The 22,755-nt window shown below is 60.4% G+C and overlaps 1 protein-coding gene across 3 annotated transcripts in view; it reads left to right on the top strand.

Moving 5' to 3' along the window:
- IQSEC1 (IQ motif and Sec7 domain ArfGEF 1) overlaps positions 1-22,755 on the top strand; it is a 284,665-nt gene that overhangs the window by 146,529 nt on the left and 115,381 nt on the right. The window contains exon 3 of one of the 3 annotated variants that reach the window (XM_064496174.1): positions 13,390-13,434. The exons of the other annotated variants lie outside the window; for them this stretch is intronic. Coding sequence (XP_064352244.1) covers positions 13,390-13,434 — 45 coding nt within the window. The remainder of the gene's footprint in view (positions 1-13,389; positions 13,435-22,755) is intronic. 3 annotated transcript variants of the gene reach the window in all.

Here is a 22,755-nt window from a genome sequence, read left to right as displayed (position 1 = left end):
TCATCCTCCTTCTCTCCTGAAGGATGACCACTCAGCCCGGGGGACCCCTGGCGTTGACCGGGCAGGGCTGGGTCTGGCTGGGCACCTGCTGATGCCTCCACTGCCTTTGTTGGAGTTTCTGTCCCAGGGCAGGGGCAGGGATGGCGGACGTGGGGCCCTGGTCCCCCCACCCAGAACCCGGTCCTCCAGGGTGTCAGTCACCCAGGGAGCTGGGCTCTTGGGGGTGCCTGGCACGATATAGGTGCTCAGAACTTTTTAATCACACCGATAATACCTGCTTCCAGCTTTTGGGGGGCTATACTTTGTTTATTCATAGGCTTGAGAGAGATTTTATCCACGTGGTACAAAAATGTACACAGTGCAGAGTCGCCTGCCCCCACCCCCTGCCAGGTCCCTCTGCCCAGAGGCCACCACTGTGTGCAGTTTCTTGAGGTCCTTCTGGGGAATTCCTGTGCATCGATGTGTGTGATTTGTTACTGAAGTGCCTCAACCACCAGCCTGTTACACAAAGCAGAGTTTCCAATGCTGCTTTGCGGTTCTGGACTTGAGGGTCCATTCAGGGGACGTGGTGACCAGCTAGCCCTTGAAGGAGCTGACACCGTCCCTCTGTGGGAGGCCCTGACCTGTGGCTGGCAGCGTGGCCTCCACAAAGGAAGTGACTCCTCAGCAGGAGAGGGGAGGCTGGTGATGCTGGTCCTGGAGCACCCGAGGAGCACCCTGCGCGTCACCTGGGCCAGCTGGCTGGCCCGGTCGGTTCTGTTGGCACGGTGAGCAGCCCCTGTCTGGTGCTGGGCCCGGGCTGCAGCCTGGGAACAGCAGCCCCTGCCCGTAGGGAGCCAGACGCGGGTGGGCCAGTGTTGGGGGCAGAGGGTGTGCCGGGGCCCTGGAGGTGCGGGTGGCTCTCAGAGTGGATGCGTGGAGAAGTGTCTGGTGGGAGGGCCAGGGACCTCACTCCCTCCAGTGTGGGAGGTGACCTGTGTGGCCCAGACGTGCAAATGTGTCACCAGCTATTCACAGAAGTGAAAACCCACACCCCAGGCCTCGCGCCATTTGACGCCTGAACCACAAAACACGGTTCATGTGATTGTGAAATACATGGACTTTTCCAGGAACTCAGCCGCTCTTCTCACAGTCAGGGGAGCGATCAGTCTTCGATATGCTCACCGCCCTGCCAAGAGCTGTCACCACTCGGGACATCACGTCACGAGAGCAGCATCCCTCGTGGCACCCAACTTGCGAGCCACCCCCTGTATCCGTCTGGGTCTGTCGCTGCCGTTCCCCCAGAGAGGCAGACGAAGGACGCGTCCTGGTCCTCGTGCGCCCACCACTGACGTACCTCATTGCTGGTCACTTCACTGTAAACTGCTTTCCTCTTTTCTTTCTGTGTTGTTACAGCTGGGGTGTTCTGATGACTTTCACTTTAAAATATGTGTGTAGATAGATTATATTATTCATGAACTTCATTTCAGACCAGAGAAGGGGTGCACAGGTTTGGGCCATAAAGAGGGGGTGCCGGACAAGGGACGTCTGTGGTGATGGAAGTATTGTGCGTCCTGATGTGAACCTGCACGTAAAAGCACGTGGAACTAAAGATACACGCGCACGCGCACATGCACGCGTAGGACTCAAGCAGGAGATCCGTCAGAGGTGGTGGACGGTGCGGGGCCAGCGCCCTGGGAGTGACGTTGCCCTGCAGTTTCACAGGATGTTACCGTTGGGGAAAGTAGGTAAAGTTGTGCCAGGCACTCTGTTTTTCCTAACAACTATAGTGAACCTATAATTATCTCAAAATTGAAAGTTTACTCAGAAAATAAAAGTCCTGGGGGAAATGTGGGGTCTAATGAGCTGGACCCTTGGTGACTGTGGGACAGAAAGGCCAGTGACCACCCCCACACCCCATCTCAGTCCCTCCGTGGCCTGTGTGGTCACCAAGCTCCCTGACAGCTGAGACCCCTAGACCCCATCTCCCCAAGGCTGAACCCCACCGGGGGCACTGGGGCCAGCCTCCTCCACCCAGAAAGGCAGTGCAGGTCCCTCTTGCTGCCCCCGGGGTCTCGTGTGCCCTCCCCAGAGCTCCTCGAGGAGCCGGGACCCAGCCCCCCCCTCCAGGGGGCAGCCCTCAGCTGGGCCTGCATGGCCGCCCTGCTGCCTGGGGCCACCAGCACATGGCAGCGCAGTCAGCTGGCTCTCCCAGCCCTCCGTCCCCAGGTCCCTGCCCCCGCCCAGCAGCGGGGAGCTGCGACAGACAAAACGTGGGCATTCCTTCAAGACAAAAATGAGCCTGGCCGCCTGAGACTGCAAGGTTAAGAGAAGGGAACAATCTGCAGGGGAACCGGGGCGAGGCCGGCGAGGCTGGGGGCAGCGGGGTGGAAGCCAGAGCGGGCACGGTGCCGGCTTGGGGCCGGCTCATTCCTCAGACCCAGGGAAGGGCCCTGGCCTTCCCCCCTGGGGATGAGCCGGGGGCACGAGGGCTGCAGGGACCCAGGTCCTGGGCCCCAGATGTCCCGTGCTCCTCATCCCCAGACGTGCCTGACCCCAGAGGGGTCCCTGTGAGAGGGTCCCGTTGGAGCAGCCCCCGGGCTCGGCTGATCGTGAGATGTTTTACTGGTTCCCTGCAGTGGTTTCATTCTTCATCAGGGTGGTCCCGGCATCTGCTTGGAATGGTTAATAAGGGAAGCAATGCATTTTTAATCACCATGGTTATCGCCGGACCCCTCAGCCCTGATCTCCCAGCGCTCACCAGGCCAGGGTAACGCGTGCATCTTCTCCCATTTGCTCCTTCATCAAATCAGAGAGACGCTTCCGGCCTCACCCAGTCCGGGTGCGGGCACCCGAGTCCCTCAGATCCCCCCATCCTTGGTTGGGCTCCAGCCCCTGACCATCTCCTGGGCTGCTGAGTGATCAGAGCACCTCCGAGGATCTCTCTGAAACTGGGTGGGCCCAGCAGAGGTGGGGGCCGAGGTACTGGGGTAATCAGGGACTTTTCTAGCACCTCCTCCTGCCGCAGGAGTGGCTCGGATGGAACCCCTTATCTGCTGCCCAATGGCTGGCTGTGTGACTTGGGGCAGAAGACTTACCTCTCTGAACCTCAGATTTCTTTTCTGTACAATGGGGCCTCCATCGAGGCTGGAGACAGCCCACCAGCTCAGTGGGGCCCCTGGCCCCTGCCTGGAGCCTGGAGTCATGGGACTGAGTTCCAGGGGCTCCGTGGCTGGGATGAGAGGGTTCGTGGCTGCATGTTTGGGTGAGTCCGCAGTACCCCCGGTGCTAGGGCTCTGGCTGACCCTCCCGTCCCCCACTCGGTGTCATGTCTTCCTCTTTCTTAGCCAACTGGGACCTACAAATGAGAATCTTTTACCTTAGTCTTTCATCTTTCCTCTTTTCTCAGTGGTATATATTGGAAATTTTTTTAAAAACCCAGAAGCTGCCTGGGGCATTTTGAGTTATCCAAGAAAACGCAGCATCTACTTCAGGTCGACCTCACACCCTCAGGGAGGGGCCCCTCCCGGCTGTGCCAAGCCTCGCTGGGGAGAAGGAGTGTGGGGGAGTCAGAGCGAGGACTGGAGGACAGGCGTGCCCTGTCCCCATCTGTCAAGTGGGCCGTTTGGCTCTGAGGCCGGGCGAGGACACACAGAGGTGGCCGCGGGCAGCACCTGGTACTCAGGTGAGGGCAGTTTCTCAGCCAGAGTGGGGGCCGCGGAGGGCTGGGACCCTGCAGCTGGAGGAGCCAGCACCCACTCGTTCGTCCCCGCGCTTCCCGGTTTACAGAGGGCCCTGGAGGCAGGAGAAGACAGGCTCCAGGAGCCAGTGGCTCAAATCCGGACCCCCGGGCGGGGGCTGGGCCGTGCACTCAGCCCCCGTGCTCCGGGCCTGGTCTCAGCCCTCTGCGCCCTCCCTCCTGTCCTCAGGGCTGCGCTTCCCCCTGCAGCCCCGGGTGAGGAGTCTCCTAGCCCGCGGGCAGGCCGACCCCGGGCCCTCCAGCCACCCGCCCGCGCCGGCCTGTGCTTTCCTCCATCCTGTCCTTGTTCACAGCCATGCCCTTGGCTGGTGTGCCTGCCAGGAGCCCCAAGTCCAGAAGGATGCCAGAGAGGGCAGGGCTCTCCCTGGGGGGCAGCCCATCAGTGGCAGGCCAGCGCGTGGGGACAGCAGGGCTGCTCACCCTCCCCTAGGGCCCCGTCTGTCCCTCTGAAGGCTCACGCGTATCAGGTCACAAGGTGTCCCTTCCCCACCCCTCTGCCTCTCTAAACCCCTTACTCTCTTTGGTGCCAACCCGCCTGGGTCCTGCCTTTGTCCTTTTAGGCCCAGCTTTCCCACCAGACTGTCGCCAGCCTGGGTGCCCGGGTCCGGAGCAGCACTGGGTGCGGTTGCTGCTCTGCAGATATCCCTGTCCTGGTGGGCCCAGAGCCCCTGGGGCTGCGGCTGGAGGAGGTGCCCCTGAGCTGGGCCTCGGTGAGGGGCCAGAGCCTGGCTCGGGGCAGTCCAGGTGTGTTGGTGAGGAAAAGGTGTCCCCTGCTGTCCCTCAGCCTAAAGTTAGTTTTCTCTCCTTTCATCCAGAAGCACGTCCAGAGGGCACCCCCATGCCAGGCCCAGGCTGGGTGGGGTGGGGAGGCTGGGAAAACCTGGAGGGGTCTGTTGGGAGCCATGCCCAAGGGTGTGGCTTGGGGGTCTGGGTGGGTGGCAGTGCCAGGGAGGGGCCAGGGAGCAGCCAGCTCAGTGTGTCTGTAGACTGGGGCTGGGACAGGCCCCCACTCCCACGCCCCAGTGAGGATGCTGCCCCTCCACCCACCCACTCGGCCCTGCGCCCGGGGCTCAGCCCTGCCCAGCTGCCCAGGGGCACTTCTTCCCTGGGCTGCCGCCGCCGCCGGCCGCCCCATGGGCCGAGGGCACGTGAGATCTCCTGCCAGGGCTCAGCCATCTGCCAGGAGAGAGCTGCGCGTCGCAGGCAGAGACCAGACGCGTGGGGAGCCTCGTGCTGTGATGGCATCTTGCCGCCCCTGGAACGGACACCCCCATGCCACAGCCTTCAGGCTGAGCGCTCCTCCTCCTGGTGAACAGAGGTGGCTCCCGTGTCTCCAGGGACCACCACAATGGTGGGTCCAGTGGCTGGGGGTCCCCACTGTGGCTCCAGGCCCCTCTGCAGCCCTCCAGGAGAGCTGGGGTCCACCCCCTGCTGCTGTGGGCTGGGGTCCGCATCAGCTGTGCGAGCTCGGCCTCCTCCCCTCCCTCCTGCCCCACCCACTCCCCAGTCCCATACGCCCTGCAGTCAAAGGGTTTCCCGGGGCGAGGAGCCCCTCACTTACTGAGAGACTGGGGACCAGCCACCTCCCCTCTCTGCAGCCAGCTCTCTCCTCTGCAAGTTGGGGGTATAACAGTGGCAGTGCCCCTGGGGCGTTGAGTTGTTGAGTGCAGGGCCCGGGGGCCCATCCCAGCCTGACTCTTGTGGGCGTGCGACCCAGAGACTAGCCCTGGGGCCAACCAGGGTGGGCCCCACCCTCACAGGAGGGTCTGCGTGCTTCTGTGCACGCATGTGCGTGTGTGATGCTGTAGAGGGTGTTGTGTGTATATCTGGTCATGTGAGGTCAGCGTGGAGCTGAGAGTGTGTTGGTTGGGGTGCCGGCCAGTGGGCCCCGCATCGGACAGGGAAGGGGAGGCAACCCCGCCATGGTCCATGGCCAGCTTGGCTCGGCCCACGGGGCGTCTGGGAGGCGTCCACCAGCTCCAGAACAGGGGTGTTAGGGGAAAGCAAGGGCCGAGTGTCCAGATGGGGTGAGAGCCAGGTCACACGCGCGTGCACAGCACACACACCTGGGCATGTCCGTGCCTGCCCCTCTTTGCATAAAGGAATTCTGTAGGGGTTCCCAGGAAGCTCGTGACAGGACCCCCGGGGGGCAGGGGCTTGGGTGGACGTGGGACTGTGGGAGGGGGCTTTTCAACTTGACATCTTTTTGTTGTTCTTTTGAGCCGGGAGAGCGCATTAGAGATTTGAAAGTAATTTTGAAAAGTGTGTCAGTTACTGGGTTTGAAGTGAATTGGCTTCTTTTCCGGAGATTCGAGGGGCCCCCACCATGGAGAGACCTCCGCGTGTCCTCCACCCTCAGGGCCAGTGGGGTTGGGATATCCTGGTTGGGGGCAGCCGCCTGGATGACTTCCAGGGGTGGGGACCCGGGAGCAGAGGGCAAGGGACCCAGGCCAGAATCCGGGTGAGGCCTCTTGCCAGCTGAGAGGCCTCGGGCAGGTCTCACCCTCTCTGAGCCTCGATTTTCTTGTCTGTAAAGTGGGGATACGACACTCCAGCCCCTGGACGATGCAGTGAGATCATGGCAGCATCTGAAGAGGGTTGCAGCATGGCCCTCCCTCCTGGCGGGGCTGGACAGACTGCATCTCTCTGCTCCCTGCCTGCCAGCGAACCAGGCACAGGATTAACAGGACCTGGTTCCCAGACGCGACACCCAAGGGCACTGGGCACAGGCCTGTCCAGGCTCCCGGCTGCGAGGCAAGTCCTCAGCCCCACTCCCTTGAGCCAGGGGAGGCTGGACGTGCCCTCACCCTGAACATGCTCAGACCCCGCCCTTGCTGCCCACCTGCGGGCAGTGCCCCCACCCATCCTGAGCGGAGGTCTGGGCTCAGGGGTCATGACTCCCTGGGGCTCTTCCCGGCCAGGGTCTGAGGGGAGCCCCCACCCCTGCTTCGTCTGTGCACCTGGTCACGTGGTCCAGCTGGGATGCGCACCTGCTCTTCCTGTCTGCCCCTCCCTCCACGGGCAGCGGTGTCTCTTACTCCCTGTCGTTTCAGCCTGGGCTCTGAATGATGCCTCTGTTTCCTCATCTGTAAAGCGGGCTGGTCGTGAGGGGTACCGGTCAGGACCAGGCTCTCAGAGAGCGGGGCAAGGCAGGGTTGCGCGGTTAGTAGGTGGGATGGACAAGTCCTTGTCCTGAAGTGGCCGGAGACACCCCCACCCCCAAAGTTAAGAGCCGTTTCTCTAGACAAACGTCCTCATGGTGCAGGTGGGGAAACTGAGGTGCAGAGAGGGACGAGGGGTTCCCCCCACCACCTGGTCTCACCCCAGGGCCCCTGCCACCGTTCCAGCTCTCTCTCCACACCTGTGTCCAGGGGAGCCGGGCAGAGACACCACCTCCCCCTGCCACGGAGGGTTTTCCAGACTCGGGTTGAGCTCTGGGCAGGGCAGCCTGGAAGGACGGAGGGGCACGGAGGCCAGCCCAGGACAATCACTCACTGTGCCTGCAGTCAGGGCTCTCTGGGGCCCAGAGCCAGGACAGGAAGGCTGGGATAGGCGGGCAGGGCTCTGTGGCTTTCTCAGCGGGAGGCCCTGGGGGGATTGGGGGGAGGGGGTGCCAGCCTGGCAACGCCTCACGTCTGTCTAGTATACAAGAAGCCCTCAGTCCGCCAGCCTCCAAAGCCCCTGGGGCAGGAAGATCACACCCATTCTACAGACAAGGAAACTGAGGCTGAGGCAGACTGGAACTGGGCACCCTGGCGGGTGACATCCAACAGCAGCTTCACCCCTCAGGGATAACTGGACAGGGTCAGAGGGCAGCCTGGTCACCTCCCACCTTCTCTGCATCCCCGATTCTGGAGCCCCAGAGAGGAAGGGTGACAGAGGTGACAGCTGACACCCGGGGCGGTGGTTGGGAGTGAGCGAGCCCGGCCTGGCTGGCCACTGGGTGCTCTCTGTCCGGGGCTGGCCGGGGACTCAAGAACATGGGCACAGGGAGAATGGCGCCCAGTGTCTGCCCCAGATGGAAACTTCGGGAGCCCTGGGAGTGGCAGACACCCCTGCCACTGTTGTGAGAGCATCAGTCCAGCCCCTTGGGTTGGCATCCATGTGTCCCCAGAGCCGTGCAAACATCCCGCCCTGTAAGCCAGAAATTCCAGGAACGGGTCCTAGAGACACATCCGCCACCTGCACAGAGACCTCATTGAGGGGCAGCCGCTCAGCCTCTGGATGGTGTCGGGGGACCACACGGGCAGCAGGGTGTGTGCCCGGGGTTCCGGGCAGCTTCCAAAGGGTGACACAGAGGAATGTTTGACAACCGAAAAAGCACATTGCAGAGAAGTGTGAAGTGAGGGGGAGCATGTGGTACAGGACAGAGCGTACTTTTGTGTAACCAAAAAGCACTAAGACCGGGTTTGGGTCCCAGGCGCACAGAGAGGCCGGCCGAGAAGTGTCCTCAGACACCACCGCTGGCTGGTCCCTCGGGAGCTGGGCCGGGGGCCGTTTTGTTTCCCTTGTGGGGCTCTGCTGTTACTTGCGGTGGGTACTGTGGGTACGTGTGACTTATTTAGTGAGAGGGAGGTGTGCGGTTTCCCTGCCCCTTTGGTAATGGAGGTAAATTTCACAAATAACCCCAGTCCAGGGCCCGTGACTGTCTGGAGCCGCCCTGTCCCCCAGGCCAGGCCCCCACCCCCTGCTCAGGCTCCTGGGGGCTTTAAGCAGACGCCCTGGGGCGGGGGCCCCGGGGAGGGTCCCGTCACTCATGCCACAGCCTCCAGAACCTGCCCTCTGCCCGTCCTGCCCCTGTCCTCTGTCCTCTCCCTGCTTCTCAGAAACACAGTCACCCTCCAGCCAGAGACACAATGGCCCAGAGCCACCCGTGACAGCCCAGACCCCACCCTAGGGCCCTCCAGGGGTTTATTCCAAAAAGCACAGGGTGCCAGGAGGAATTCTTGCACCGGTCAACATGTTCTTTTTAAAATAAACAGAACTTTCTAGTCTGGGAGGGCCCTCGAGGATTAGCTGGTTAGACCCATCTGGGGAGCTTTTAAACACGGAGGGGCACCTTTGTTTCACTGAACAAAATGTGCAGGTGGCAGGTAAACACATGGGACGGTGGTCAACGTTGAAAGCCATTAGGGCAACACAAACTGAAACCACAGTGAGATTTCACGCCACGTCCGTCAGCACAGCTGCAAGTAAAACGCGCCACGCCGAGCGCCGGCAAGGCCGCCGAGAGAAGCGGGCCCCTCGGACGCGCTGCCGGGAGCGTGAACGGTCCGGCCGCTGGGAGGCGGTGTGGTGGGCTCTTCTCAGAGTTAGTGCGCTCCTGCCAAGCGACCTGGCTGCCGCACTCCTGGGCACGTGTTCCAGAGAAAGGAAGGCTTACGTTCACACAGAAACCTGTCGGAGAACACTCATAGCTGCTCTGCCCCTCACAGGCCCCCCAAAACCGGAAACTGCCCAACGTCCCTCAGCGGGTGAATAGATAAACAAATTATGGTACATCCATGCCCTGGGACATTGTTCAGCTGTAAAAAGAAAGGAACTATTGATACGTGAACAATTTGAATAAACGTCCAGGGAATGATGCCGAGTGGAAAAAAAAAAGCCAGTCTTGAAAAGTTATATACTGTACGATCCTCTTTGTGCACATCCTGAAATGCCAAAATGACGGACAGAAGCCATCAGGGGTGAAGGATGGGGAGAGAAGTGGGTGTGTCTGCAGAGGGAGGGGTGGCGCCTGGAGAGGGACCGGTCCCGGAACGCCCGTGGTGGCGGGCGCTCATACACAGCGATGTGTGGCAAAACTGCATCGCCTTAGACAGGCCTCTTCACTGTCTTGGGCCAGTCTCCTGTTTTCTCCATCCTGAGTCCCCCTGGGGTGCACTGCTGGGGTGGCTGCAGTGGCTGATGGCTGGCTGGTTGGCGGCATTTTTTGTCCACAGTGTTATTACTGGAGGAGGCGGGGGGAGGGGTCTTCCCTGCATGGGTCTTCTCTGCATATTTTATTTTGCAACTTAATGTGAATCTGTTGTTATTGTATTTTATTTTAAATTTATATTATTTTTTGGAGGAGGAGGTAATTAGGTTAGTTTATTTTATTTTTAGAGGAGGCACTGGGGATTGAACCCAGGACCTCGTGCATGCTAAGCATGCGCTCTACCACTTGAGCTATACCCTCTCCCACCTGTGGTTATTTTAAAGTAAAGAGTTTAAAAAAAAAATACCGGAGGTGCAGAAGCATGCCCCCGGAGGTTCTGTCCTGGGCTGGAGCCCAGGTGTCAGTACAGCTGTGTTTCTTAGAGGCGTCCCAAGTGAGGACCGCGCAGCCCGCAGTGGAAGCACTGGCCACTGCCTTGCTTATTAGCAGAGGGAAACTGAGGCCAGAAAGGGGAATGGGACTTCCCAAGGCCACACAGCTGCTCCAGGAGGACCCTCAGTGCTGAATTAAGGCTTGGGTTTTTCCTGCTGCTCCAGGCTGGGGCTGGACCAGGCTGGTTTGGGTTTGGGGGTTTTTGAATGTAAATCTGTATTGAAATCCAGCGTACGGCTTGTTGAATTGTCGCAAACCGAACCACAGTCATGGAACCAGCACCTGGGCCCCCAGGCAGAAGCCACCTAGCCTCCCGGGATCCCCCTGGGGCCCCTGCAGGGGCGCAGCCCACCCCCGAGAGACCCCTCTTCCTGACTTCTCACAGCACAGGCTTTCTTTTCCTGTTCTTGGACTTTGTAGGTGGTCAGGTGCTGGTTGGAAACCGTGCCAGGGAGGCTGAGGGCCAGTTTACTCTGAGGGAGATGGAAGTGGCCTCCCCAGGAGCCTGATAAAGTAGGGCTGGGGGCGGGGATCCAGGGAAAGGACAGTCCCCTCGTCCAGGGAGGCTGGGACGGGCTGTTCACCCCAAGCCCACGGTGGAGGCAGGAGGAGGAGCTGGAGCCCTGCCCGGCTGACCCAGAGCTCCGCGTCCATGAGCTTGGTCCAGGGTCCCCCAGATATCTCGGGGCCCCGTGCGGGGGGCGGGCAGGAGCTCCAGCAGAGAGACAGAGCTCTGGGCTTGGGGCCGCCACACCTCAGTAAGAGCCAGTGGCACTGAGCAGGTTGCCTCTCAGAGCCCCGGTTTCCCCTGTAAATGAGGATATTACATATGTGAATAAAACAAACATCTACTAATACAGAATCAGTGTGTTAAAACGCAACACGTTAACATTTCATTTGCATGCTGTCGGAAGCATGCCTTCGTATGATGCGTAACGTAACATGCTCCTGTTTGGGGCCTTATCCTGGCCATAGCTGGACTCATAGAATGCTGACTCTGCGCTGTTCTCAGTGTACTAACCTATTTAATCTTCCAGAGCATTATAAAAGAGGAGTGAAAACTGAGGCACAGAGAGGTTCATTAACTTGCCCAAGGCCACACAGCCAGTACATGGCAAAGCTGGGATCTGAACCCTCGCCCTCTTGGCTCCAGAATTAGTGTTGTAAGCTTTAGGCTCAATAAACATCTCAATAAACACTCTTGGGTGTGCTGTTAGTAACAGCGTGTGGGTATCAAGGACCTGCCGGCCTGTGCCTCCCAGTTTACAAAGCACTTCTCCCCCGCGGGCAGCATCTCCCTTTCTCGCAGCATCTGGGCGAGGTGGGGCTGTTGTCGCTGCGGCTCGTTCCTGGTGAGGAGGCCGAGGTGTAGGGGGCCGTGTCCTGTCCCATCCTGGCCCTGAGGTTTGAGCCCAGGCCTTTGGTTCCCAGTCCAGCTGCTCCACGCTTTCCACGCACCTGCGCTCTGGGACCTGTCCTGCCCAGGCTGTACCTCTCCTGTTTGCAGTCTGGCTGAGCAGTGAAGGAGGGTGGTGGGCAGAGTAGGCCTCAATCTGCAGCTGCGTGGACCCGGCAGGGTGCCTGGAAGAGGGAGAGTGCTCATTCACAGTCAGTCCCAACCGGGCGATCAGGAGGTCAGCGTCACAGGGTTGAGGACTAGGCCACGGCAGGCCAGGTCAGCCCTGCTGGACTGTGAGGGCAGGTCATGCCCAGCAGAACATCCCCACCTTTGTGTGTGCTTTGGTGATGGTACTGTCTGATGGAAAATATTGTGCCCCCTGCAATATCTTGGACCCAGGTGCCACAATATGGTGGAGTGTCACCTTACCTCCCTCACAGGCTGTGATGGAGACTTGTCAACGGTCAAAACCAATGCTGAGTACATAGGAAGTGCTCAAAGAATATTCACTGTTCTTAGGGAAGTGGGAGAGAGAAGAAGGGGGGGCAGGGAAGGAGGGAGAGGAAAAAAGGAAGAAAGGAGTCTGATTAGGGGGACAAAGTAGGCAAAGAAGTCTGCACAGAGGAGTTGACATTTGAGTAGGGTTTTGGAGGGTGAATAGGAGTTTGCTGCAAGATAAAGAGGTAGGGAGTGGAATGGTGTTCCAGGTACAGGGAGCCCCGAGCCGCATCATCAGCATTTGTAAACGGGGATCATGATGCCATGTGCCTCCTGAGATTCACACGGCGATTAGATAAGGAAGCGTTTGGAGAAGGGACTGTGAGCTGGGCAGGCTCTCTGTGGCAGGCCAGCATGGTGCCACATGTCCATGATGCGGTCATAGCTGGACTGGAGCTGGGAGTGGAATCCCTTTGCTGGTGGCAGGGCAGCCTGGGGCCTGGGCAGGACATGCCCTGGGGAGCCCCGCCCCGCCTGCCGGCATCCCTGTCACATCGCAGTGGAGCTGCCTCATGCAGCACATCCACATCGGTGCGGCCAGGAGTGGGTCATCCTAATCTGGGGCTTCCTGGCGGCCAGGATTCCTCACCACACCCCACACGGGTCCCAGCACAGTCCCCGCAGGGGAGGGAGGGGAGGCCCGCCTGGCCATCCCTGCCCTCTCCCTCCTAGAAAGCCTCTCAGAGTGTTGGCCACACAGCATTTCCCTTCTCTGAGCCTGTTTCCCTCCTGGGGCGTCTGTGGGGCCTCGGGCAGGGCTCCCCCCCCAACTATACTCCCCACCTCTAACCCATGGTTTGTAGCAGGTAACAAGGTCAAAGGAGACTCCCCACTTCACCTCACCCAGAAGTAGGAAAGTTGTTGAATGTGATCAGGGACAGAGCACTCCATGCAGAGGCAACAGCAAGTGCAAAGGCCCTGGGGCAGGAATGAGGCTGGTGTTGCAGGAGCAGGGAGCCCCAGGTGGTTGGGGGCAGGGGTAGGATGAGATGAGGGTGAGGGGGCAGGGCCAGCTCATGCTGGGAAGGGGTTGTCTGTGCGGGGACGGAGCCCATGGGCAGAGCTGCCAGCTGGCGGGCTCAGGCCACACCCCAGGGCATAGCTCTGACTGCAAAGAACCTCTGCTGGGAGGAGTCCTGTGGAACCTTGGGCCTTGGCTTCCCCATTCAACGGGGAACAGTTGGACTTGACATTGTCAAGGGCCCCTTGGGACTGAGCGAACCCCCAACCTGGTGTTGGGGTGGGGACGGGGCAGCTGTTTGGCTGACCCATCAGAGGGAAAGAAAGCACATGGTTTCTCGCACGTGGGGCCAAAGGCTTTCCCCAGGGCTGCTCACCTACCCCAGGACCTGAGCTGGGACGCAGCATGGCCTGAGCTCGCATGGCCCTGGGAGGTTGTTGTGTGGGGTCGTCAGTAATCCTGTCTCACTTTTGGCACCTCAGGAGCTCCCTGGAGACCGGAAGCAGCCTCTCCAGTGACAGATACAGGTACTGTTGCACCGTCTACTCCTGGCCTGCACCAGTGACCAGGACCAGCCCGAGGTCCCCCCAGTGTCCGGGCTCAGCCCGAGGTCCCCCCGGTGACCAGGGCTCAGCCCGAGGTCCCCTCAATGATCAGGATCAGCCCAAGGTCCCCCCAAGACCATGCTCAGCTGACAGTTCCTCTGAGATCCAAGGCTGTTGGTCCCCCAGGGGCTGGGTGGCAGCCGCAGTTCCCATGACAACCAAGGTTACAGCCCGAGGGAGAAGCGACAGTTTCCATTAGTTTTCAGACCGTGCTTGGTGGACTTGGCGGGTGTTTGAGGGTCTTGAATCTTGGTGTTTCTGTAAGATGTCTTGAGAAGAAAGGGCTGGAGACTGGCCTAGGAGAAGGCCCCTGGACAGGGGTCAGCAGGTCTCTGCGCACGTCTGGGGGCATGAAAGACCAGGCACCAGCAGTTGGTCCTGGAGTGAGGTCGGCGGGGGGCGGGCTGGGAGGGGACGTCTGTGCCACGCGTAGGGGTGACAGAAGTTGGCGAGGGTGGGAGGTGAGCCTCTCCCAGGAGAGGGCATGCTTTGTGAGGCCCTGAGAGGAGTGGACGTGGCCGGGGCGCTGGGAGGGAGGAGAGGGCAGTGGCGGGGCATGAGCAGAGCCCAGCCCCCCGAGGATCTCGGCCTCAGTGAGAAGGGATTTCTGCAGTTCCCCATCCTGCCCCGTCAGGTGGCCATAGGTGCTGTAACAGGATGAGATGGTCCTAGTGACCAGCTCTGAAACCTGGAGGTGGCCAGGGCTGTGAGAAGGGTTGGGGGTGGCCATCTGGGTGCTGCTTCCCTGAGCCAGCTCGGGGCTGGGCATCCCGGCAGCCCTCGTGGAGGACGGAGAGCAGGGCCGTCCACACACGTCCACACGCCGTGTAGTCCTGTGCTCGGACGCTCCACAGCCACGGCGGGCGGTAACAGCGGGCGCTGGCGGTAGGGGAGGGCTGGCGGGCTCCCACTTCCTCACGCCCACACAGAGCTCCTCGCCCGTTTTACTGAAGTCCCTTGTTCAGGGTTCTCAGCTGGTGGGCGGAGCTGGGATTTGAACCCAGATCCTGGTGTGGACACTGCCTGGTGCTGCAGCACACTCCATGCCCGTGTGTGCACATTTCCTGCACAACCAGAATCCAGAACGTTCTCACACTCCATTCCCTCGGCAGCCAGACCCTCGCACCGTCACTCTGTGTATGGTTCTCGCACACTGCGGCCACACCCCGGTTTCAGCCCAAAAGTGATTGCACGCTCACACTCAGACATACCCACACACTCAGGGGCCCCTGCCTGGCTGGTCCCAGGTGCCCTGTGTGTGTGTGTGGGAGTCGTGGCAGGGCCGGCTGGGCCCCGGGGGAGAGAAGGTTCAGGAAAGTTCTGTAAGCAGCTGGGCCCTGACTGCCCTTCCCCCCTGCGGAAGGCCGCCCGCTCTGCCCCTGACCACCCGCGGCCCTGCCTGGGGTCAGGCTGGGGAAGGGGCTGGGTGGGCTCTGGCCCCAGGGTGTCTGGGGGCTGTGTTCGGGCTCCAGCGAGTCCCCTGCCCCCTCACGTTTGACCGTATCGTTCACCACCAAAGCTAGGCCCCGCTCTTGGCCACATAAGGCAGGGCGGTCATGGTCAGGGAGTGGCCACAGTGACCGGCGCTCCCCAAGGCTGGCCGCGCTTGGCCTCACAGCCAGTGGCCCCGTGCCTTCACAGCCGGGGGGATGAGCCGGGCCCCTGGGCTCTCCTCACCTCACCCCCTCCACGCTTAGACCTGATTTCCTGAGCACCCACAGGTGTTGGAGGCTCAGAGACCACAGCGAGCTGCCCGCTGGCCGCTTTGAGACACTGCAGCGGGGCGGCCAACGGACAGAGAAGCCGAGTTTTAATGTAACATGTCAGGTGGCGACAAGGGTGTAACCTCAAAGCTGAGTCACGCTTTATCTGGGGCCTTACTGAGAGTGCTAGGCCGGGAGACAGCCTGTCGGCCTCTGAGGGAGGCTCTGAAGAGGTCGGGGAGGGGCCAGGACAAGGAGGAGGTTTTGCTCAGGGCGGGGTGGGGGTGGGGGGTGGGGGTGGCTAGGCAGACCTACATCAAAGAAGGCTGCTGGTCACAGAAAAAGCCGTCTCAAGCTAGTGACTGCGGTGCTTCTCTGTGCAGGAAGATGCAAGCGTCAGGGCTCACTGAAACGGCTCCTTAGATGTGCATCTTAACTGCCCCTGAATCCCTGCAGGGGCACCTTCAGGGGCTGCCGTGGTGGTTGGTGGATTGGTGACTAGCAGCATTCTTTGCTTCTGAAATGGCGGGCAACGTTGTTGTCCCCAAGCGCTATAAAGAAAGGTAAGCCAGGGTGAAGGGGACAGTGACGGGAGGTAGTCAGGGAAGGCCTCTTGGAGGAGGCATCATTCAGCCAGACCGTAAGGAAAGGGGGGCGGGCAGGGGATGAGCCATGCGACTGTCTGCAAGAAGAGCATCCAGGCAGTGTGACAGCCAGTGCAAAGGTCCTGAGGTGGAGCTGGCCCAGCACGTTTGAGGAACAGCAGGTGCTTAATGAGCTCTGCCCGCACCCCAGCGGTCTCGCCTCACGCCTCACCTTCCCAGTAGCCTTGGGACGGAGGCAGAGCCCAGCTCAGACCTCCCATTTCACAGATAAGGAAAACTGAGACCCAGAGCCCCAAGGAATGTTGGTGCCAGACCCAGGCCCCCGCCTCCTGCTCCCGCTGCTGCCGGGCCTCTGCCCTTTCTGTGCAGCAGGGCCACTGGCCTGGCGGCTTCGTGGGAGACTCTGAGCTGGCCGGTCCCACCGGAGGAGGGTCTGAGGCCTGCTCACAGCCTGGGAATTCAGAAACAAAGGTCCCAGCCAGTAATTGCCTCCTTTCAAAGGCACAGCCGGCTTCCTCTGCTGGGCGGGCGTGAGAGGGAAGCTGATGTCCTGTCGGGGGAGGGTGGGAGGCTGGCTCTGCCGGCTGGAAACAGGCCCCCTGCCCTCCTTCCTCGCCTGCCCTGGCCGTCAGCCCAGTTACCCAGCGGCTCACCTCTCCCCAGCCTGGGCGGTGGACTGCGCCCCACCTGCGTCCAGCCCGGCCGTCCTAATGATGCTGGCTGCGCCCCCTCCCCTCCCTGGGCCTCACACTCCCCATTGGTAATTGGGAGCCTCCACGGAGCCCCTGGGAACGCCTTTCCATCCACTCCCGAGGGAGGGCTGCTCTCCAGAGCTGCTAGGCTGGGTCGTTCCTGGTGGGGGGGGGCTGTCCTGTGCACTGTGGGACGTTTGACAGCATCTCAATGCACGTCCCTCCCCACTGTGGCAACTCAAAGTGTCCCCAGGCATGGCCAATGTCCTGTGGGGGCAGGAGGTGGTGGCACAATTGCCCGGATGGAGAAACACCCTCCTGAGGCTGATGGCATTGTTTTTGGCTTTGCCAGCACAGGGGAGGGGGTGGGGGATGGGATCAGGCCTGGTTCCACACCCAACCTTGGGTGCCAGACAGCCTGCGTGGGATCCGCGGGCCCAGCCCTCCTGTGGCACCAGCTCTTGTCTGAGGCCAACGTGCCTGGATGTCATCCCTCATACACAGGGATGGGGTCTTCTCCGAGCCTCTGTTTCTTCATCTATGGATGGAGAGGAGCAGCGAGCTCTGCTTACGAAGATGCGATAAGACCACTGCTTTTTAAACAGTGTTGAGCAAACGAGGGGCCCCAGGGAGCAGGCGGGGTGAGTGTGGTGCATTCAGGAGCGCCCTGCCGTCCCGCCGTCCAAGACCCTAGACCCCGGCACCAGACGGCGATCGGGCGCCTGCACTGGCCTGGCACTGCGGCGAGCCGGGCTGGGCTGTGGTGCTGGTGCCGCAGGTCCAGGAGAAGGAGGCAGGACACAAGCAGACAAGTAAATAAATGGTCCTTGCAGAGGATGGCGTGTCCCGGGGAGAAAGCCGGGGTGGGGGATGCGGGGGGCTCAGATGGTCAGGGAGGCTCTGAGGGGGCTGGAGGTGCGGTCTGGAGGGTGGAGAGGAGCGGGGACAGCATTATCTAGCAGAGGGAGGGCCCAGAAGGCGGAGGTGGATCTGGGGACCTGACAGGAGCCAGGGGTCTGGGCACCGGGAGCCGCAGAGCAGGCAGACGGTCAGTAGGAGCCTGGGCACTGCAGGCCAGTGGATGATCGGGAGTTTGGCCTTTACTCTGAGAGCAGGGGGTGCCGCGTGAGGGTGTGGTGCAGAAGAGAGGCATTTTGAGGTCCCTGTGGCGGGTGTGTAGGGAAGGGGCCACGGGGCGTCCAGAGCGGGAGCTGGACCTTCCAGGATGGGCGGGGGCGAGGCTGGGCCTGGTGGTTCCGCTCGGCCGCCTGTGACCCGTTCTGCCTGTGGTTCCCGGACCCTGGCCAACAATGTCCCCGGCTGGCTGGCTGCCCCCCCACAGCCCACAGGAGTCCCCTCCCGGCAGCCAATGAGCTGCTGTCATCGAGGTTCCATGTTAGATTTTATCGGTGTGTCCCTGTCACCCGGGCAACCGCGCCAGGGGCCCTGTCAGTCTGTCTCCGCTGCCTGCTCCCACCCACACCACGTGGCTACATGGTGAGTTTTTGCTCACGGGCTGGATGGGGATTCCGCTAAACGTACTCGATCTGGCAGACGAGGTGGTGTTTGTCATCTTGCTCTCTCCCTGCCTGCAACCCCCACCCCCAGGTCTTCCTGGCCTTGGCCACTTTGGGCCAGGCAGGTGGCTGGGTGACGGCCCTGACAGGTGCTGCTGCGGCCACCAGGGGCCCGGTTGGAAGAGGGGGCTCACAGAGCCAAAGTCGGGAGCCCAGACATCCAGGCCCCCAGGATGCTGGGCCCGGGGCCCCCGCAACTCAGCACAACCAGAGCTTCCCCCGTTCGCCCTAGGGTCCCACTGGGGAGCCCCGAGAAGCACCCGCCACCAGAGGCAGCCTGAGCCTGAGGTTGCCTGGCGAGCCCCGCGAGGAGTCGCTGGGCTTTTGTGCGCTGCTCTTTGTATTGGAGGCGTGTGCTGCAGGAGCCGGCCGGCGGGGCTGGGCCATGTGAGTGGGGCTGCCGTGGCAGCAGGGGCCGGGGCGGCCAGAGTGGCCCGTCCCTCAGCTCCCCAGCCCCTTTCCCAGTCTTGGTGGAGGTGCCACGGGGGTCGAGCCACAGACTGAGAGGCGAAAATGCTCAAGTTCAAGGCCTTTTGCCTGGATTACTGGCAGTTCCTGTGCCTGCAGCCGCTGCACGGAGTCTATAAAAGGTATGTGGACCCGGGAGGGACCGTGCCATGGGGCAGCGGGGCTGGAGGGACCGTCCCCGCCTGCCGATTGTAGGGCCTCCTCGTCCCTGCGCAGGGCCCCCGCTGGCCTTTGCTGTGGGCCACACTGTGCAACTCGGCTTAATTGTATCCCCCTCCTTCCAGCCCAGAAACTGGTAGGATTTCTATGGAGAAGTGGTCACCCGAGACAGCCCTGTGGCCAGGCGCTGAGTTTCATTGTTCCTTGCTGCTGGGATCGGCCCTGGAGTGGACTTGCTCTGAGCAGTCGGACCCCACAGGAGGGCAGCCCCCACCCCGGCCTGGCCCTGCCATCGTCCACTCCCTCTAACCTCACCGGCAGCTCATGTGACTAATGGGCTTGACTGCCTCCATCCCAAGCAGGGATCTGAAACTTATTTCAGGGTGGGGTGCAGAATGGGGAGAATCCCTGGCCTGGAAGTCAAGAGACCAGAGCTCAAGTCCCTCCCCCTGCTGTGTGACTTCAGGCAGGTCACTTTCCCTCTCTGAGCTGGATCCTTAGGGATTTGGACCTGATGATGATGTAGGGGCGTTTGGGGACTGCTCCCTGAAATGATGCGGGCTGTGGACATGACCCCCATGTCAGGAAACCTGACAGTCTCTTCCGCGGGTGTGTTCTGTCCACACACACGCCCTGGCTGAGAACCACCAGTGCCAGGCCAGCGGGAGGGGCACCCTGGATCCACCGCTGTGGTCACCTTCAGTGGCGTGTAATTAAAGACCTTGGGGGCGGGCGGCAGCACCCCAGCTACTCGAGGGACACTAGTTTGATTCCGCACTCAGCGAAGTCTGTGTCTGCGGCTATTAGCATGCGAGCGGTTCTGGGGGAGTGTGAGAGCTTTTCTTTCTCTTCCAGAGGGCTTTCTCATGGGGGCGGGGTCTGGAGGTCTCACAAGCAGCCTCCAAAAGGAAGTCCCTGCTCCTGGGTGGGTGCCAGGGAGAGGGCCCGCCCAGCATCCGATGAGCACCAGCCCTGCCCGGCACACCCTACGCGCGTGCGGGGGACCAGCCTTTCCCGCCACCCGGGGAGTTTGTTCTTATGGGCCCGGGGCGCCTGGAATAGTCTGGCTGCTAGTTATTAGGCGTCCACCGAGGGTGCCCTTTACTCTCTGGTCAGTCCTCACCCCTACTGCAAAAGGGGCACTGAGGCCCCACTTTGAGCAGTTAAGACCCAAGGGCAGGCGGCCAAGTAAGTGTGGCCACAGGATTTGGACCCAGGTCTCTCTTGTTCCAAGCCGGACACTCTCTCTCCTGTTCCACAGCTCAGGTGAGGCAGTATGCGAGGGCAGAAGGGACAAAAGCTGGGTGGCCCCACGCAGCAGGGGTCAGGCAGACAAGGCAGGAGTTGTGGTCAGAGTGCTGATGGAGGCACTAGTGGGTCTGGACGTGGGGCTTCATGGAGGAAGTGACAGCTGAGTGGGCAGTGAGGTGTCTGGAGGAGTTGGCTGGACCGAGAAGGGGAGGGTGAGTGTTCCAGGCAGAGGGAGATGCACGTGGGAAAACCCAGAGGCTTTCAAAGGGCAGGTGTCTTCAGGTGGTGGTGAGAGGCCCTGGAGCTGGGAGGGGGTCAGGGTATCGGAGACCAGGACCAGGGGCTGGACTTCCTGCTGCGCACAGCAGAGGATGGTGGGCCGGGAAGGGTCTGAGGGAGGGAGTAGCAAGTTGAGAGTCACCTCTGGGAGTCACATGGTCCTTAGGGAGGACCTGCCTCGGACTCCAGGGGCAACCAGTGAGAGTGCCCTTGGCCCCGCCCAGCATGAGAAGTTCTTATTCAGAGTAGGTGCCCTTTTCTCAAGCCCCGAGTGTAGCCCAAGGACAAATGGGACACTGTCCTCAAGGAGCTCCCAGCCTTCTAAGGGAAAGAGACCCACTCACAAGCCTTGAGCGTTAAGGGTGGGGGATAAGTAGAGGCGGCACAAAGATACCATCAGCCCGAAGGAGGCCATCTGGCCTCGGAGAAATCAAGGAAGGCTTCCTGCAGGAGGTGTCAAATCTGAGCTAGGCCTGAATGTAGGAGCAGAATTTTTCCACATAGGGAAGGGCACTGTTGGCAGAGAGCACAGCATGTACAAACATGTAGAGGTAGGACCGAGCCTGACGCAGTTCAGAAATGGTCAAAGCTGAGGCGGAAGTGTGGGGTACCTGTCAGACAGTGAGGCTAGGAAGGAAGGTGGGGGTGGGACTGGTGGTGCAGAGGCTCACCGAGCATCGGCTACAGGACGTGGAGGATGCGACTGTCCCATTTCCCAGATGAGAAGATGGAGACTCGGGGAGGAGCAGTAGCTGGCCCAGGGTGGCCCGGCCTGGCAGTGGGGCCCTGGGACCTCGCCAGGCCGCACGCTGCCGGCTGAGGAGGTCCGACTGCGCCCTGGCAGATAAGATGCTTGGGGCTGGGGTCACTCCTCTTTCCATTGATTAGTGTCCAGAAATAACAGTGGCATGTCAGTCAGTGAGCGAGAAATTCCATCTGTACGGCTAGACCTCGTCTGGCGGGGCTTCGGAACGTGCTAGGGGAGCGGCTCCTGGGGGCGTTGCGGGGTCAGTGCCGGGGAAGCACTCAGGGCGGCTCACGTCCGGGTCTTAGGAAAAGGCGGTCGCCGCGGCCCCAGCACCGCCCACACCAGGAGCTTCCCAGACGGACCAGTGGGCTTTTTTCCTGATGCCCTAAGTCCGCCTTGTTTAAAACAGCGACCCAAAACTTGCGAGTATGAAAAGGGTGTTTTGCAGACAATGCATAATTAACCACTTCTAAACACAGGGTGTGAGAGGCTCCCTCGAAGCTGTTAATTATTCTTCATTAGTAATCTTAAATTCATGCAAAATAATCCTGGCATCCTGCCAGAGGCTGGGGCTGCGGGAGGAGCAGAGCTGCTGATTTCAACTGGAAAATGCACAGGAACGTTCTGGGCATCTCTGCCTGCTGCCTGGGGCGATGGCCACCCTGCAGAGCCTCAAGCTTGGGCCCAGAGGCCACCGTGGGAGGCACAAAACCCTGTCCTCCGGCCCCAGGGTGCAAAGAAACCGGGGACAGTGGTCTACCCATCTGTAGCCTGGCTTCAGAAAGGAACTGTTAGAACGTAGGAGACGGCTGTCAAGTCCCATTCCACACCAGTCCCAGCGCCAAACCTCAGCAGGGCCCCTGTTTGGGGTGTTTATGTCCCACACACGTTTTTATCACTTTGCTGACACAAAAGACCATTCTGTGCGTTTGGGAACTTTACATAAGTGATGTCGTAATTTGCTGCTTGCTTTTTCAAAAGTTTTAACTGTGGTAAAATACACGTAACTTGAAACTGACCGTCTTAACCATTTTTGAGTGTGCGGTTCAGGGACATTCAGCACGTTCAGGTGCTGTGCCACCCGCCACCCCTGTCCATTCCAGGATTTTGTCATCTTCCCAAACTGAAACTCTGCCCCCTTTAACCACTGACTCCCCGGTTCTGCTCCCCCACCACCCTGCTTTCTGTCCCTATGAATTTGACTTTTCTAGGACCTCATATAAGGGGAGTCATTTGGGGTTTGTCCTTTGTGACCGGCTCATTTCACTCAGCATCATGTCCTCAAGGTTCAGCCATATTGTAGCAGGTGTCAGAATTTCCTTTCTTTTTTAAGGCTGCCTAATACTCCGTGGTGGGTCTAGACCACGTTTTTATCTGTTCATCCACTGATGGACACATGGGTTGCTTCCACCTTCTGGCTATTGTAAGTGAGGCTGCTGCAACCTTGGGTGTACAGATATCTCTTTGAGATTTCCTTAGTACTATTCCTTCAAATAAAGTAATTTGGTGCCCTGCCACCCCAGAAAAAAGATGCAACTTGGTTTTTTGCAGTTCACATTTTACTGGTGAGGGTTGTCTGTGTTGCTGGGTCTGTTTTCACTTGTGTATAGTATTCCACAGTACAAACACCTGTTTCTCTGTTAATATGTATTTAGGTGGTTGCCCATTTTTGACACTCCAGGCGGGCTGCAGGGCGTGTTCCTGCGTCCTCTTCCGGTACCTGTGTGTGGAGTTTGTAGGGTTGGTACCAGGGTGGCAGCT

The sequence above is a fragment of the Camelus dromedarius genome, chromosome 17 (assembly GCF_036321535.1).
Source record: "Camelus dromedarius isolate mCamDro1 chromosome 17, mCamDro1.pat, whole genome shotgun sequence".
Lineage (NCBI taxonomy): Eukaryota > Metazoa > Chordata > Mammalia > Artiodactyla > Camelidae > Camelus > Camelus dromedarius.
This window is presented reverse-complemented; position numbering and strand designations above follow the sequence as displayed.